Source organism: Astatotilapia calliptera, chromosome 11 (assembly GCF_964374335.1).
Source record: "Astatotilapia calliptera chromosome 11, fAstCal68.1, whole genome shotgun sequence".
NCBI lineage: Eukaryota > Metazoa > Chordata > Actinopteri > Cichliformes > Cichlidae > Astatotilapia > Astatotilapia calliptera.
The window spans coordinates 25,082,936-25,100,620 of NC_137432.1; the positions used below are offsets into that span (position 1 = coordinate 25,082,936).

Genomic DNA, 17,685 nt, shown 5'->3' on the forward strand with positions numbered 1-17,685 from the left:
CTTACGTCTTGTATATTGTACATTATATATATATATATATATTAACATAGGGAAATACATATATATATATATATATATATATATATATATATATATATATATATATATATATATATATATATATATATATATATATATGTATTTCCCTATGTTAATACTGTCCATATGTACATAGCGCTGCAGAACTGTACCCCCCCCCCCCCCCCCCCCCCAAGCATGTTTACACTGAGTAGGAGATGCTCTGTATCTCATTGTACAACTGTATAGTGACAATAAAGACATTCTATTCTATTCTATTCTATTCTATTATCATAAATGTTTGTGCAGTTGTTCTTTTTGTTTATATTTTGTTTATACATCCACACTATATACATTAAACTAAAACAAATCCTTGCAGTAATAAAGCTAATAACATATGGAAATCTTAAAAAACATAAACAAAAACATAATTAAATGTATATTTATCTTACTTTACTATATTTTTCGTCTGATATTTTAGCTTTATTTTCTTATTTTTCGCAAATGCCCACCTTTTTTGATAAATTAAGTATATCTTCATTTAACAAACTCAGAAAGCAAACGAAAAAAAAAAGTTGACATCATAAAGGGGAGGTGAAGAGAGGAGGCGTTGAGGGATCCTTTAAAAAGTTGAGGTTTGCGTCCACACAGCTCTCCGAACTGTGGCGAAAAGACGTTTCCGCCCACAAGAAAGATGGCGGCCCCCTTGCTGGAGCAACTGTCGGAGTCTTTAGGTTCCCCGGAACCAGCGATTCGACTCATTTTATCTATTTTAATCGGTGAGTTTCTACCCACGATTCACTTACAGGTTGTTGTCGCGGTCATAGGTCATCACACCAACCTGTACGTTAGGTGTGAGCTGCTCCTGTGGTGGTGTAACTGTTAAATAGTTTCAGCTAACATAACGCTCACTCAGCTGTGACACTATCCAGTTATCTGTCGGGCTGCTGGTGTTGGTAGCGAAAACATTAGCTTTATATTTAAATTTCAGGCTGCCCCTCAAACAGTAGCTTTATTTCCAGGAAGCACACACCCTCAGAATAGTTTCCTGCACAGCCTCACCACAAACGGCTAACATGTGGCTTTCAGCTGAACTACATTCATTTTCTACCTGTTGGGACTGCCTAACGGGAAGCTAGGATTGTGCAGCAAAATGCATTCTTCTGCCCTTTTTTTTGGAGCTATGTGTGGCCTGCTCGTTGTTGTATGGGATTGGGGTTTTGGGGGCACCGAGGTCGACAATAATAGCTGCAGTGTTGTTGGGAGGGAGAAGCACAGGCTGCCAAAATATGCCCCCTTACTCCCCTTTTTCCACACAAAGCTGTGCAGAGAGGAGACACACTCTGAGGAGGGAGCTGAACACTGGAACAAGTGCTCAATTTCATTTGACAAGTCTAGCTTTACATTTGTTGGTTTAGTGCTTTGGGATTAACACATAGCACTACTTTAGAGCTGTCAGAGGTGTGTGTGTGTGCGCGCGTTCACGTGTAGTTGTCCTTGTGAGGACCAGTTGCAAACCTTGGAATTGTAAGGACATTTTAGCTGGTCTTCTTTTTTCCAACCTTTTACCTGTTTTGGGTTCAAACTTAAGACTATGTTGCTGAAGCTGTGCAGGGGAACGTGTGGGTCCTCACCAAAATAAGCCCTATGTGGGTGTGTGAATGGTGTGGGGGAGGATGCTCCACACTGTCCTTGCTGAACTTTGCTCCAACACATGGACACGTCTGTTTTTCCTCGCCTGACTCCAGCCCTGCTATAGACTGAAAGAAAGGGGCTATTCAGACGAGTCTTTGTTTGGAAACTTGTCACCTAACCTGTTGCACGATCCCCGGTCCTGAAGTTGCTTCATGTGCGTTGCTTCAACAGCTGCACACTACAACGAAAGTTGCCTCATCTGTTCCATTCTTGTGCATCCTTTTGTGTGTAGGTCAAGTAACTTATAATAAACTGCTGTGTAGGACATCACAAAAGTTAAAACTTTTCCTTAATGGGGCTTTTGGTTTCTACTTGAAGCATGTAGGATTTTACATTCAAGGGATTCAACGGCTTTTCACCCGATTCTTCAGATTGCAAAAGTTTAAAAGGATAAAGCTGGTGCTATTACTTACTTTTCTACAAATACCCCTGGAAAAAACAATGTGTTAATCTGTCTTTCAGTGCTTTCTGACTTCCTTACCCCATCTGTGGCACTCGGCCCAAAGTTCTTTTTGGTCCTCCTGGAGTCTTTGGATTAAACAGATCAGTGGTGTGCAGTTTAATTTTTAAACTCTTAAGCCACCAGACACTGGAAGCCAATGTTTCTCTCACAGAGGTGTATAAAGTACAGCTTAGTATTAAACTGCTGCTGTTATCAGATGGTAGTAAACGTGTATGGCAGCAAGATGTTGCGTGTTCGGCTTAATAAAAGTATAACCAGAATGTAGGCTTGATATAAAAGAGCAACATTGTCACTGCTACGTTAAATTCCTGAAGCTTTGAGCTGAGCTAGCCAGGTCCTAAAACATACCCTGTTTGTCCTCCATGTTTGCCTTTAATAAGCACCATAAACACAAAGTGAATGCCGTGTTGTAGGGCAGAACAGGAACAAGGTTTGCATGTTCTCCTTGTACGTGTGTGCTTTTTCCTCGGGGTACTCTGGTTTCTCATAGGTGATTCTAAATTGATCATGTTGACCATACGTGTGTTTCTGAGAATGTGTGGTTGTCTGTCTCTTTGTTAGCTTTGCGATGGGCAAGTGATTGGTTTCATGTGCATCTCACCTTTTTGGCCTTTAACACCTGGGATAGGTTCCAGCTCCCACAGCCCTAAATTAGCCTGAGCAAATAGATGGATACAAATGATGCTTTAAAAAGAATCTGAGGTTAATTTTACCCCAGAGTTCTACAGTCGGACCGCTTCTTGCAGCCAGCAGTTGCCCCTTGGTAGCCAATTTAAGGCACTTTTGCCTTGGCTTCACTCTTCAGACACTGTTTACTGGAATATTTTTTTTTAATTGCTTGAGATTACATTTTGCAATAGTTGCCACAGCACCACAGAAGGACCAGCCAAAACAAATAGATGACCTCGTTCCTAAACGAGGGGCTTCCTCTGTAGCTTAGACATGGTTCGATTATGAAAAGTCAGACACAGAGCAGAAAACCGTACTTGAGTTGCTGCAACTTCTGCAGAAAATTGGTCCCCACCACAGACACTGACACAACAAACCTCTTCTACCACCTTAACAAAAACTGTGTATCGAGTACAAATAAGAAGCAAGAAGAGCCGTCAGGTCGTCTGGTGACCTGCCCGGGATATTCCCTGTGACAGGTGGGATAGGTTCCACGACCCAGAATTAGACTAGTAATTAGTGAAATGAATATGTGGATATCCTGACTCGGTCTGAATAAGAACTTTGAGTTTATTTGTTTTTGTGGGTTTTATTTTCTGTTATTTTTTTTTGCTATGAAAGTGGATGGATGGACTTGATCTTTGCGTCTCACAGATTACAGCTGACACAGATGGTGGTTTGCTGTTATTCATTATCCTTCAAATGCAGAGAAAAAGTTAACATGCAGAAATTTTTCAGTTTGTAGCCTTTTACATTTCAGATTTATATCATATAAATATCTTTACGTTTTTGTTACCTCACCTCAAAAGGGTTCACGCTATATAAAAGAATTGGTCTTTCGCCGTGGAGGTAATCTCTCTCCTTGAGATGCCTGACTTCTCACAACGTGGCACACAAACCCACCAGTGTTAGTTATGCGCTACCTCACGTCATGTGTTTAACCTAGAAGGTCGGTGCTAGCGCCAGGAGAGATTAAAAGTAGCCCACTCGGCTGATATGAAGAACCACACTCTAATTCCCATTAACATATTTTCCTGTTTCTCCTTGTGTGTTCTGCAGGGTATCCCTTTGCTGTGGTGTACCGGTCGTTCTTGTTCAACCAGACTCCCACAGTTATCCATTTATTCCACACGTTCTCTGGATTGGCTCTAGCAGCATTCAACTTTGGTGAGATGAAGTGGCATGTCTCCAAAGACCTGATTTATCTTTTATGATTTGAAGTGAATTGCTCTCATGTATGTTTATCGTAAATGCATAAAAGGATCTATACATTTGCTGTTATTAACCAAAACGTGGTATCTGTGTCTCTTACATCTAACAGTCTGTTGATTGTGCTCTTTTTAGAGATTTGTTTTTAACCTGATTTTGAATTCTGTATTGTTAACATTCCTGTTGAATCGCTGACAGTGATCTTGTTCCTTTATTTTGGTCAAGCTTTTCTGTGTCTCTTTTTTGTGTAATTGTAACAAATAGCAGTCTGAGGATGAATCGAGCCAGAATTTCTAAGGTTAAGGCTCTCAACATGTTTTCAGGATGTTCAGAGTCAAGTTGTTTTATCTGTTAAGTCAATCATTGCTTTTTTTTTTAATTTTTCCAACAAGAAAAAGGGTGAAATTATTCAGTTTTCTATCATCTAACACTAGAAAAAGTTTGGCACTGTGCCTGGGACGGGACTGGCGTGGGATAAAACAATGAGCAAATTATAAAAGTAGTTGCAGAGTAATCTGAATGTGAATTGAGTAGGAATATTATAACATTAAAAAATGTTTCTAATTTCGAAATTGAATGTTTGGAGTGATGCTACCCTTTTTAATTCATTTTACCGGTATTAGAGTTGTTACATTTACTTATGATTATTTTGATGGTATTATCATTTTCTCCATTACTTGCAAATCATAATTTGCAGCTGTCAGGTTTACTCTGAAATTGAACACATTTATTATTTCACACTGAGGAAAAAATCGGAGGTGTGGACATGTTGAAGTACGCCTTAAAATTGCAGCTGTCCAAATTTATGACTAAGAACGGAGACACTTTGACTTAAAAAAGAAAAAAGGAGAAGCTGGACTTGAACAGAAAGCACTTTTGCCTCATTTTCTTTTAAATGCAGTGCGGTTTGAATGCCTCTTTTAAAACCACACTGACGCTTTTATGGATTAGTCATCAAGTTTTGTCAAGTCACAGGGAAGTAAAACATCCCCCCCTTCAGCTATGACAGTAGATTGATTTCCTGTATGTAACCAGCTTTGTTACCCGTGTGTAGCATATGATGCAGCGAGCTGCCACTTATTATTAAAACATACCTGGCAGTTGTTTTCTTGCTCCAATCAGTAGCAATAAAAAGCTTCTCAGAGCCCAAGGTGATCCACCAATTATTGGACAAGTAAAAATGCCAAAGCATCTCAAATGCTCGATGCAGTTATTTGATGTTCTTCTTTGCCTTCATAAAATAGTAAACTGAGTTAACATTTTTTAATATTTCAATATTTTTGGAATAAAACAAAAGATATTACATTTACATTTTACATTTTCTTGTTTGTGTTTTTCAAAAATAAAAAATACAAAACTGAAAATAATCATTAGTTGCAGCCATTACATTATTATTAAAAGAAAACCAGCTCGTATTCAGTCTGATAACTAATAAACAACACGTTATTTCAGGCAAACAGAAAGCTCATCAGGACAAATGTCAAACTCATAACACTCAGTGTACCTTTTGTAGACCAGTTTTTTTGGCACATCCACTTTAAAAAGCATAAAGTTTATACCTCAACTACCACAATATTTATAAATAATTAATACTAAGAAATAATCCAGGCTGTAATTTCCTGTGGCAGCAGCAAGGTCTTCTGCACCCCCTCCTGTCCACCACAGTAGGCTGTTTGTACCCCCAGTGGGGCCTGCCCCTCAGTTTGAGGTCTGTTGCTGGTAGACCAAGAAACTGAGTGGCTTGTGCTTGCTGTTGGGAGAGTGGTCTGCTGGAGTAGTAAACAAACTGCCAACATTGATTTCTTTCTCTTTTCTTTATTTTGTTGTTGCTGCACTTGGATTTTACAGCAGGTCTGTTGCTTTACCTTTCTCCTCGAGTTCGTTTCAAGTCAGATGTTGTCATGTCATCGTCTTGTTGTCCTCTCTCTGTCTCTGCCAATTCTCAACTGTAGAAGAAGAACACTGTTGTCATGTCACACTTGACTACACTCTCCATTTCCCCCCACTCACCGTGTCCGTCTCTTTTTCTTTTTCCAGGCTCTCAGCTCTATCACTCCGTAGTATGCGTCCTTGTCCAATTTCTGATGCTGAGGCTCATGGGAAGGACGGTAACAGCCATCCTGTGCAGCTTTACCTTTCAAATGGTGAGGTTTTATTGGGTTTATCTCTGCACTGCTAGTTTTCTCGCAGGTACTAAATTGTGATTCAGGCTTACTTTGTAGCACCAGCCCCCTCCTTTATCCACAGGACGCTTTTAATGCAGTTTGTTCCACAAGTTTAAAATCTGATTTCTTTATCTGCATTTTCTGGTCTACTCTTTGTCTTGTTGATGTCTAACTACTGTTTGTTCCATTTATTGAAGTAGGTCTGTAATCTTACAACACATTCACACGCTTCCTGTAAGGAAGTGGCACTTTTTACATGCTTTATGATGCCCATAGTCTGACAAACTACGAGTACGTTCATAAAAAGAAATGTGCCAACTCTATTTTCAAACTTTAAGCAGCTTCCTGTGAGTCCTTTCTTTCCTCAGGTTTTCTGTAAATCTAAAAAAATAAAACAGCTGCTCACCCTATATCTGATACCTGAATGCCATCTTCCTACAGTTATACCTACTAGCGGGGTATTATTACACAGCCACAGAGGAGTATGACATCAAGTGGACTATGCCACACTGTGTCCTCACACTTAAACTTATCGGTGAGTTGATGTAGCCCAGTAATCGTTTTCCTTTTTTCCTGCTGATGTCATTACAACCTCCTGAAAGGCTGCACGCGGGGCCTTTACATGCTTTAAGCTGTTTTTAATCAAGTGCTGCTGACAGTAACGGTGCCTTTACCATAGTCTCATAGACAAATTTGTGTTTTTCTGATTGCAGGTTTGGCGTTTGATTACTATGATGGCGGGAAGGAACCAGTGAGTTATTGCTCTGTCTTGCTTTAGCTTAGAGGCTTTCTTAACATTTATCTTTGTTAGACCATGTAACAGTCATTTCTGTATTGGGTTTTTTGTGGGGGAGGGTTTAATCTCTGCATCAGCAGAGTCACGTCTCTAAGTTCGTTTTTTTTTGTTTTGTTTACACGAGCAGGGCTGTTTGCGTAAAAAGTTAATTATAGAAAATATTTAGTCATGTGAAAAAGACTTTTCATTGTATGCTGTGCAGTCCTGTGGAAAAAGTTCACCCCGTGATTCAGCAGCTTGTAGAACCACCTGTGGCAAAAATAATTTGAAATGATTGTTTTCTGTGTAACTTTATCAGACTCTCACATCGCTGTGGAGGAGCTTTTTGCTGCGCTCTCTTTTTGCAACATTATTATAGTTCATTGAGGTTTGCATGCATTTGTTTATGCTTCTGTAAAGTCCCACCACAGCATTTCACCACCACCACCCTAGCACGCGGTTGAGGTCTGGACTTTGGGCCATTGCAACACCTTGATTATTTTCTTTTTCAGTGTAGATTTGCTTTGCCTGGAAACATCGTCCTTGGGCTTCAGCCAAGCTTTAGCTGTCAGACACATGGCCTCACATTTGACTCTTTTTTTTTTTTTTTTTTTTTAAATCTGAAAAACACAGACGAGTTCATGGCCGACTCACGGACTTAAAAGTGCCCATGTCACGTGGCTGCAAAAAAGCCCAAATCGTTACACCTCCATTACTGTGTTTAGTAGTTGGCATGAGGCTGACGTTCTGCTTGTTTTACCTGTGCGTCTTGTGGTTTGTTCAGCTCTGACTTTGCAAGCCTAACCTGTGCCATCATGTTCTTTTTAGAGAGAAGAGGCTTTCTCCTGGCTTTCTCTTTCCAGATAAGCCATACTTGTTCAGTCTCTTCATAACCGTAGTGATACGACCTTTACGTTTAAGTTTCCCTGAGCATCTCGCAGTCTGACTTTGGGGTGAATTTAGTGAGCTGTCCACCTCTGGGAAGACTATGTTCTCCAGAATACCAGCCTACCCAAAGTCTCACTTACTGATGGTCTGTTAAATAAAGTACATTTGATTATCACCACGTGGCAGCTACTTTCCCTCTTAATTCACTTACACGTAAGGGTGTACTTAGTTAAATAATTATAGTAAAATAGGAAGTAATCAGAAATGCCTTTTGGTGCCTACAGGTTTCATACAGATGTGTAGCGAAGTAACCGAAGTAGACGGCAAACAATACGCCAGTGTTACAGTTTCCACGAGGGATATAGAGTTTATGATCAGAGGCGGAGCTGCATGCCTCTCCATGCCATTTTTATGACACTACACTACAGTGCGCTCATGTGCTTTAGGCTTAATCCAGTGGGACTTGAGGCATAATGGGTACCAAGCGCCCAGTGTCCTCAGCAACATGAGGACTAATTGCAAAACAAACAATTGTTGCAATTGTAAGAAGTTGGTATATAGTAGTAGGACTGCCTCAGGCGCTGCAAAGCATTGGGCAGTTGGAAGCAGATATTCCTGTTACACTACTAAAACGACGTGAAACTAAAGGACTGAAAGCAGGTCTACCAGCATCTCAAAGCGACATAATAAGAAATCTTTATAGTGGGGAGGATCTGCGCTGATCTTCTTCTCAGCCTTCTCTGCTTTATGTCTCACTTAGCTCAGGCTCTCTGTTAGCTCTGTACTGTGGTAGGCACTGTAGTGCTATCACTACAGTGGTTTTCTTCATGTTACTCCAGACGCATTAATGCGTCTCCCCATTTCCCTGACTTCACCTAACAGTCCATTAATAATCACGTTACAACAATAGGTGTTACTGTTTCCTCATTCCTTCGCTTAGTTTGAATTCTCTCTTTTGCTGTTGGCACATCTGTGATGGCTGTTAATTACCCACACTGCTCTCTCTTTCTAATCTGAGGATTTTTGCTTTTAACTCAGTTTTTATCTCTTATCTGCATCGATGTCATTACTCAGTACTGCAGCTGAATGCTAAGGGTCATACTCAAGTACACTGTTTACAGCCGTCAGCTGAATGTCAGTTAATGAGTATTTAGTGAAGCCCTATTTGTCTTTTATTCAATTTAATGTCTGCTAACCTGCCTTTATTCTGAGCCTTTTAATGTCCATTTTGTTTTTCCCTCTTGCTTACTTGCCACATCTTTAAATTCCAGTCCAAGCTGAGCGCAGAGCAGAAGGAGTCAGCTCTGCGGTCCGTGCCCTCGCTGCTCGAGGTGTGCGGCTTCTCCTACTTCTATGGCGGTTTCCTTGTGGGTCCCCAGTTTACACTGCGCAGCTACCAAAGACTTGTGGCGAGGGAGCTCACCGACTGCCCTGGAAAAGTTCCCAACAGGTTAAAGAAAAATGAATTGAACAATAATCCTTTATTAGATCTCTTTTAAAGGGGGGAAAGCAACTTCCCAGTATCAAAGCCCTTCAGTTAACATTATTAAAGTCTCTTTATCTCTCCTTATTTCTCTCAGTGTTGTACCAGCTATGAAGAGGTTTGCTCTTGGTTTCCTCTGCCTGGTGATATATGCGATATTTAGTCCTCATTATCCAGACAGCTACTATTTAACAGATGAGTATGAGGTGAGAACAGCAATGGCATTCCCAATAATCACGATATAAACAAAGAAAAGATTTCTTTTTTTGTTTTTTTTTTTTAATGTCTTAATTGCAAAACGATTTGCTTTCCACAGGCGCAGCCATTCTGGTATCGCTGTGTGTTCATTCTCCTGTGGGGCAAAATCATTTTGTATAAATATGTCAGCTGTTGGGTTATAGCGGTAAGTAGACTCTTGATCTTGAGCAAGTACCTCATTGCAAACAACTAAAAGCTAATAAAGCTTCAATAATGTGAAACTGCAGAAGGTGTCGGCAGTATCGCCAGTTTTGCATGCATTCATACATTTCTTTAAGGCACACCTCATTTAGCGTGAAGTCCCAGTTAATCAGGTTTGTGTGCTTCATGGTGTGATCTTACATGAGCCAGTAAAGTGCACGCTTTATGTGTTACAGGAAGGTGTATGCATATTAACTGGACTGGGATACAATGGAGTAGTGGATGGTAAGCACCAGTGGAACGCGTGCGCCAATATGAAGGTGTGGCTCTTTGAGACGACGCCACTCTTTGGAGGAACCATTTCTTCTTTCAACATCAACACAAACGCCTGGGCTGCCAGGTCAGTGTGCAGTCTGAAATCTGAGACGTTCTCTAGCTGGTATGCAAAGCCATGCTATAAAAGTTAAATATTTGCTTGGATGATAATGGGAAGAGGGAGGAATAACAGCCCAATCCAATATGCATACTTGCCAGTCTGTCAGTAAATGAATAAATAAATTACCAAAGCCTCTGCCTTTCTGCTGTTTAACAATAAAAGAATCCTCACACAGGTGGGTGAAGGCATGCTGGGAGGATTTTAAAACTTTGCAATTAAAGACAATTATTGACAGTTTTGGTGCTGAAGATTCATGCGTGAAATTCTTTGAAAGCGTGTCAGTTTTACGACAACCGCCGCAGTGCGCAAAGCAATTTACTGAACATACAGTTTATTTCATGCTCTGTTTTAACAACATTAACCAACCCACGCTTACTTTCTCTTTCTACTCCACGACACTCCTTCAGATGTAGAGTGGCAGTAGAAACGGGCTCAAATGGAAATTAAAGTGGCTGGGATGTAGAAATGCAACCTATAAAGTCAATTAGGACTTAAGGGGGTATTATATTGGAACTAGTTGATGGAGCGTTTTCAGGCATTTGGTAGATGTATCACAGGCTTGACATTTGCTGGGCTCATTGTGTAACCTATAAAGGAAGTCGTATTTTTAGCCTAAAATGCACCACTTCTGAGTTACTCCTGGCGCACACATGAGAAGTTTTAATAATGAAAGGCTTCAGATGCACTGGTTAATGTGAGGCTGTGTTATGCTGATCTTTTTGAGGGGTGTGCAATTAAATTCATGAAAGATGCAAGAAGTCACAAACCTTAGGGAAACGAAGGCGAAAGGTTCAGCGTTCTCATACGCGTGTAAAATATTTATACAGAAGGGTCGTCTGAACATATGTTAAGTGTTCAGATTCAGAAGTGCCACACTGCTAGGCAGAAAATGTCAGGCTTTAGGTTTTAATTTAGAACAAATAACGGGCGACCGTGGCTCAAGAGTTGGGAGTTTGCCTTGTAATCGGAAGGTTGCCGGTTCAAGCCCCGGCTCGGACAGTCTCTTCACCTACCGCCTACTGGTGTTGGCCAGAAGGGCCGATGGCGCAATATGGCAACCTCGCTTCTGTCAGTCTGCCCCAGGGCAGCTGTGGCTACAACTGTAGCTTGCCTCCACTAGTGTGTGAATGGGTGTGTAAAGCGCTTTGGGGTCCCTAGGCGGGACTAGTAAAAGCGCTATACAAATACAGGCCATTTACCAAATAAAGAAAAAAAAAAACCTCCAGAAAAATCCTCAAAATAAAATGCTAATTGGAGTTTCAGTCCACTACTGTGGTTTGAATATATACACATGCAGCAAGGTCATGTGCTTATGAAATGAAGCCAGTCTGACCTGAAATGATTTGAAAAAACACCGTGCATTATACTACAATCATTGGTGTCTTCATTGCGCCACACAGATCTGGGGTTTAGTCTTTGTGGTGTTGTTTGTTTTTTCTTTTTTCTTTTTCCTTTTTTTTTTTTTTTCCCCAATTGCTACAAGTGTATATCTGTCCCATAGACCCTATATGTGAGATCTACATAGCCACTGTGACATCACCTTTTGGTTTGTGGTTCACAAGTTCAAGTCTTAAAGATAACAATTTGCCCTTTGCTATCTTTAATGTTCTGCTGCCAGAGGTGACTGTATCTGGATCACATGGTGGATTCCTGCCTTAGCCAACAGTAGCAGGTTTAGCTAGTAAACTTTATGAGTGTCTGACACAGACTAATAGTAAGCTAGTAAAATGTAATTTCAGTGACTTAACTGAAGCACAGACTTCTTGGAAAGTGTTGCGTTTCTTGGGGGGGGGGTTGTGTGTGTTTTTAAGAACACACAGGAAAGCCTGTTACACCTGCTTGTGTCAGGACTTGTGCTTGTGTAACTACTCTTTTAAGACTGTTTCACCCTCTGTACGGGTGTCACAAAGGAAGAAGTAGCAAAAGAATTGACTGTTTGTTGTCACGAACCTTCATGTGTTTGGATTTTTGTTCATTAAGGAAGTGTTGAGTTTTCAGCTTTGGTATCATTTTTGTCACTCCCAGTTGTGACCATCGTTCCTTCAGTTAACATCATTGTTGCTAACCTAGTTAGCTTTAGTAAAGTTTCAAAGACTTTTTAGATACTTCTTAGTTCGGCAGGCTGAAGGACCAGCATATGCCATGGTAAGATGTCCGTTGTCGGTCGGTCGGTCAGTCTGTCAGTCAGTCGTTTGTCCACAGTTACTGCTCCTCTACAGCACTGGTCAGAATTTAAACAATTAACTTTTGGAAACTGGGACTGTTGTCGAGGTCTTCACCAATAAACTAAACTCTCCTATAAGCTTATTTGTGTGGCCCTCCACAACAGTCCCAGTTTCTCGTGTGGCCCCTTGGGGAAATTAATTTTCCAACCCTGATTTAAGTCTTTACCCATATTGTGGTCAAGGTTGCATTTACAATAAACTGAACTGTGAATGATTGTGAACTGGATGGGCTGCTGCATCACTGATGTTCTGATTTCTTGTTACTCTGTGCGTCTACAGTCTATAGACATTACTGGCTGTCATGCAAGTTCTTGCTTATTTCACTGAGTGGCACATCACTGCCAACCTCCCAACCATCATTTTTACCACTTCTAGCTTTCTCTGAGTGACCTTTGGAAATGTCAGTCTATTCAAAATCACAGCATGGCCCTTATTTTAACATTAGATAGGGTCCTTAGTATAAAATCAGACACCTGTGTCCCTCCAGCTAGCCAAAGCTTTGAATATTCAGTTACTATTGGATCCAAACAGTATTGTGTCCTGGTATTCACGATCACTCAGTTCGTGTTTGTGCGATTGACAGTGGGGAGGATAGATGCTGTTAAATATCTGATTATTATCAGCTTTTACACAGCACCACCTCATGTACCCCCTGGTCTGGTCCTGTTCCATTCAGCTAACACTGCAGCTTCTCACCTGTATGCAGTATAGAAGAAGAAACTCTGGTTCGAGGTTTGATTTTTAAGTTGTTATAATGTTCCAGTTTGGGTCACAGTTAGTCCTTTTAGTACAGGACATAAAGTTGTTGGGTTTTAATATAACTCAGTTGCTATGCAACCACAAATTCAAGGTGAATGAGTGCTCGCCAGCGTGACAGCTGATGCATTAAGCATGTTTGGCAGCCTGGATTTCCGGTTAAAGAGATAATCTATAACTCTAACTTCTTTATAAGAGACTAAATGAAAGACGCGCACAGTTAAAGGTTTATTTAACCTGAAAATGTCACACTGACTAAATCTAAAAATCTCAGAAGGATCAAACTAAGCTCCATCAGTTTCTTTTCACACTTCTTATTCCAGGTGCCTGGGTGGTGGAGCCCATCTCAGCTGTGATAGGTGGGGATAGAACCCGGACACTATTATAAGAAATGGGTTGTCCCCTAAAGAGGTCAATCAAAGAAAACACCACTAAAAATGATGTTTTGTTATTAAAACAGGAACTTGAATTTTAAAGAAAAAAGGGAGAGCTCAACCAGCAGTCATTATTAGGTACACCTCTACTCTACTACCATGGTGTCATCCCCTTTTAGACTTTGGTATAGATTCAAGAGGGTGCTGGAAACATTTCTCAGAGATTTTTGGTCCATTTTGACATGTTAGCATCATAGTTGCTGCAGAACCAGTACCGCTCTGTGGCCCAGAGTTTGGGAACTGCCATCATAGAGGATTTTTGTGGTAAAATCCCAGTAGATCAGCAGGTGGTTTTATCCACCTGTATAGATCTATTTTAACCAGCACACCCTCAGACTCCTCTTTCGTCTAACGGGGAATGACTGGAGCAGCAGATATGTAACTCAAAGACAGAAAAAAGTAATTAAGAGAGAGAGAGAGAGAGTGTGTGTGTGTCTGTCATCTTTTGAAAATAAAGTGCTGTGTCATAAAATGAGTCGAAATGAATTAACTAAAGTGAGCGAAGTAGTTGGTAATGTGGTAGAAACCATGAACCTGTGTGTCCAATTTGTGGAAAGTGGATGAATATTCACAAATTATTGTTTAATTTGTGGTTGTGGATACAGCCAGCTCATTTTATTATTGTTTTTTTCCTCTTCCTTCCTCTTTACAAAGACATGTGTTCAAGCGGTTGAAGTTCCTGGGCAATAAGACTTTATCTCATGTGGCCACGCTCTTCTTTTTATCGATTTGGCACGGCCTTCACTCCGGGTACATCCTGTGCTTCTCCATGGAGTTCTTCATCATCACCGTGGAGCGACAGGTCAGTTACCCAGTCCCAGCTCTGCACCCTGTAACTCGAGCTGCACGTTTTACTCAGAAAGTAGTGATTGTGCTCTGTATAAACTAAGGGTGTTGCATTTAATGTCTATTGATTACAACTGTGGCATTAGCTCTGTTATAAACGGAGTGGTGATGCTCTTATTGAATCTACAATAGTCTGCTACTATTGATTAAATGCACATTACTAATGAGAATAATTGTGACTTAAGGTTATAGATTCATTCTTCTATCTTGATGTAACCTGTGTGTGTTTGTGTGACAGGCCCAGGCACTAGTAAGGGACAGTCCTGTGCTGACAAAGCTGGCCAACAGTGCACTCTACCCACTCATCTATGTAGTCCAGCAGTTTATCCACTGGCTCTTCATGGGGTATCCTCTAGTGGCATTCTCCATCTTCAGTTATGACAAATGGCTCAAGGTAAATCCAGAAGTCACAGTTCTCTTGGTTCCTTCTTTCACTTCTCTTTGACTTACCATTGACTTAGGGCAGCATTTCATGCATTTTAGCCGCACGCTGAACAGGAAGTTTCAACTATAACATGTTATTTTTCAAGTCAATTCTCTTTAAATACAATTTGGAATTTAACTGTGCTGAATAGGTGAAAATTCCCTGTAAAGGTGTAGATGTGAACCCAACCCTACCTTCGGTCTTTCAATCCTACTTCAGTGGATTTGTGGTGCCACATTTGTGTCCGTGGATCAGTGATTCTCAAACTCTTTTTATCAAGCCCTCAGTTAAGATAAGAATATTCTCCATTCAAACCCACAGATATTTGTGACAGAACCACAGTTTTATGAATCCTATCAATAAAAAATAATAGCATATGAGTATAATGATCATAATAGCACGAGTTAACTTTTGTTTCCTTTCCCTTAGGCACAAAAAATCATTTATTCAAATTAGTTCCACTCATTATTTTTCATATTTGTCCACACCCCACCTGCAGCGATTCTGCGTCCCACCTGTGGTGGCTGTGCTACGGGTGTTTGTATTTGGCTATGCAAAGTCAAGCTATCAAATATAGATGTGCTCACATGCTGTCCTCAAAAAAATAACAAACAAAAAACCCTCGATGGTAGAATGCTGATTTAGAGAGCATAGTTGTCCACAAAGGAAAGGGAGTGGCAAAAATGATCAAAGATCAGAAAAGCAGGATGAGCAGCTGCAGGGAGCGGTGTTCATTATCTGAAACACTGTTTCACTTCACTGTGTTTGTGCTGTTGTGGGTCCCTTAGCTTAGCTCCTGATCAGAGGACAGTAGTCTCAACAGACAGTCCATGTGTGTTTGACACTGCCCCCTGGTGACGGTACACAGCTACAACATTTAGATGCGGGTATTCAAAGTTCTGTGTAGGACTAAAGTTCAACCACATCAGTCCCTTAAAGCATGCCGTGTATGAACATGTGCAATATTATCTTAATATTAAATGCTTAATACACACTTTGAGCCACAAAGGCTGCTATTTTTTAGTGTGCAGTGATCTTTGGATTTATGATATTAACTAGTTGCTGTGTTTACAAAGTTGCTGTTTGTGACATACCGCTGTGCTGCCCCGATGGCGGAAAACCTGACCACGTCTGTGTCTGTTTAATTTTTCTGCAGCGTTTCAGCAGCAGCCAATAACAAAACCTTAAGTACTGCACTGAAAGCTCTTTTATGAACTCGACCCCGGGAAGGTCATTTGTGAGGAACACAAACACGATTTTTGTTTGTGCCATTTCACATCTTTTGTTGTGCAACATACAAAGCACCTCAGACTAGAGGAGAACCGGAGGCGGTGAAGTTTAAACTTGAAGGCTTATCGGGTGCTAAAAAACTGCAGCTATTCATGATGCAACGATTGGCACTTTTTCGGTGTGTTGTCACATTGTGTTACAGCAAAAAGTTTCAAGTTACTATTCTTGCCAGACAACCGTGTGTGTGTGTGTGGTGCTGGTGGGTGTTTGTTGTGTGTTGTTTTTTGTTTTGTTTTGTTTTTTCTCCCCCCCCCCCAAGAGGCCTCCGTGTCAGAACTCCCGCTGCGTCGATGAAAAGAAAAGCCACTGAAAAGACTGATGGGATTGAATTTTCGTCTTTCTTTTCTGTACTGCCTTAAAGGAGATTTATAAGGAACAGTCAGCAACAAAGCACAAAAAAAGCATTTATTTAGGAAATGGAGTGGCTAAGTGGGTTACACAGATGGTCTGAGAGCTGGAAAGCAGCCAGGCAGGTTTCAGCAGAGAGAAACTGAGAGTTGCACGTGCAGGTTGTGATTTGACTGTTCCATCTTCTTTCTCTTTCCCCCCTCAGGTGTATTCTTCTGTTTATTTCTGTGGTCACCTATTCTTCCTAGTAGCATATTTAATAATGCCATACCTCCGTAAGGCGCTGGTGCCTAAAAACGAGGGGAGAGAGAAGAAGCAGGAATAAGACTTGATACTAAAACTTGGCATGGTAAGCAAACTTGAACAGCTTTGCTAAGCAAATAAAGACATTTCAGTTGTGCGTGGATTGGTTTTTAACATGTCTGTTTCCTTCAGGTCCATCCATCGTTGAGACTGAATACTCACTTAAGGGAACTGCGACTTCCAAGGAGCAGAACGGAAAATATTTTAAGGCCTTTTAGTAATATATGTCCATGTTTGAAAAGAAAAAAATAAATAAATTTCTATATATTTTTGTGTTTCAGGCGGGGAGGGTGTTTTTATAAACATTTGGAGAGATGTTTACAGGAAATTACCATTGTGCCACAGGGGTTTAATTGTGAGCCAGTCAGGAGCAATTTCCTGTTTTTTGTCTTTTCTTTTTAAAATTTCACCACGTGGGACTCGTTTGCTGTCGACACAGAACTGCACACGCTCACAAGTCATGGGTTCAGAGTCTGTTTTTGGCTCTTTTTTTTTTTTTTTTTTTTTTTTTATAAATGCGTTCTTTATTTCACGTCCACATTGAGCAGGAAGTGTGAGCACACATGTGGCACTTTCTGATGTTGTGCTACGACATGTATAAGAAGATGGATGGTAATCATCATCATCAGGGCTTCTTCTTTCTAAATGGCTGCCAGTGGTTATACAAGCACTCTAAATCACACACTGTACACTAACACCCAACTCTAAATGGCCTTGTATTAATGAATGTTTTTACAGTACATTTGTTCTGGATTTAATTTGATTTGTTATTGGGGGCGGGGGTAAAAAAATTGAATTTTATAAAGTTAACATGTTTTCTGAAAATGAACTTTTTTGTAGCTTTGGATAAGATTTAATG

General features: G+C 40.5%; 1 protein-coding gene across 1 annotated transcript; it reads left to right on the top strand.

Moving 5' to 3' along the window:
- Window positions 1-624: 624 nt before the first annotated feature.
- lpcat3 (lysophosphatidylcholine acyltransferase 3) lies at window positions 625-17,083 on the top strand. The gene is made up of 13 exons (XM_026185349.2): window positions 625-797; window positions 3,905-4,012; window positions 6,092-6,198; window positions 6,661-6,754; window positions 6,933-6,970; window positions 9,154-9,332; window positions 9,463-9,571; window positions 9,682-9,768; window positions 10,001-10,164; window positions 14,270-14,417; window positions 14,700-14,855; window positions 16,729-16,872; window positions 16,959-17,083. The coding sequence occupies exons 1-12, from the start codon at window positions 713-715 to the stop codon at window positions 16,846-16,848; spliced, it is 1,395 nt and encodes a 464-aa protein (XP_026041134.1). The 5' UTR covers window positions 625-712; the 3' UTR covers window positions 16,849-16,872; window positions 16,959-17,083.
- Window positions 17,084-17,685: the final 602 nt, after the last annotated feature.

Coding starts and splice junctions, on each gene's coding strand:
- lpcat3 (XM_026185349.2), top strand. CDS start 713: ATGGCGGCCCCCTTGCTGGAGCAACTGTCGGAGTCTTTAGGTTCCCCG. Junction 798..3,904: donor CATTTTATCTATTTTAATCG/GTGAGTTTCTAC, acceptor TGTGTTCTGCAG/GGTATCCCTTTGCTGTGGTG. Junction 6,971..9,153: donor ATGATGGCGGGAAGGAACCA/GTGAGTTATTGC, acceptor TTTAAATTCCAG/TCCAAGCTGAGCGCAGAGCA.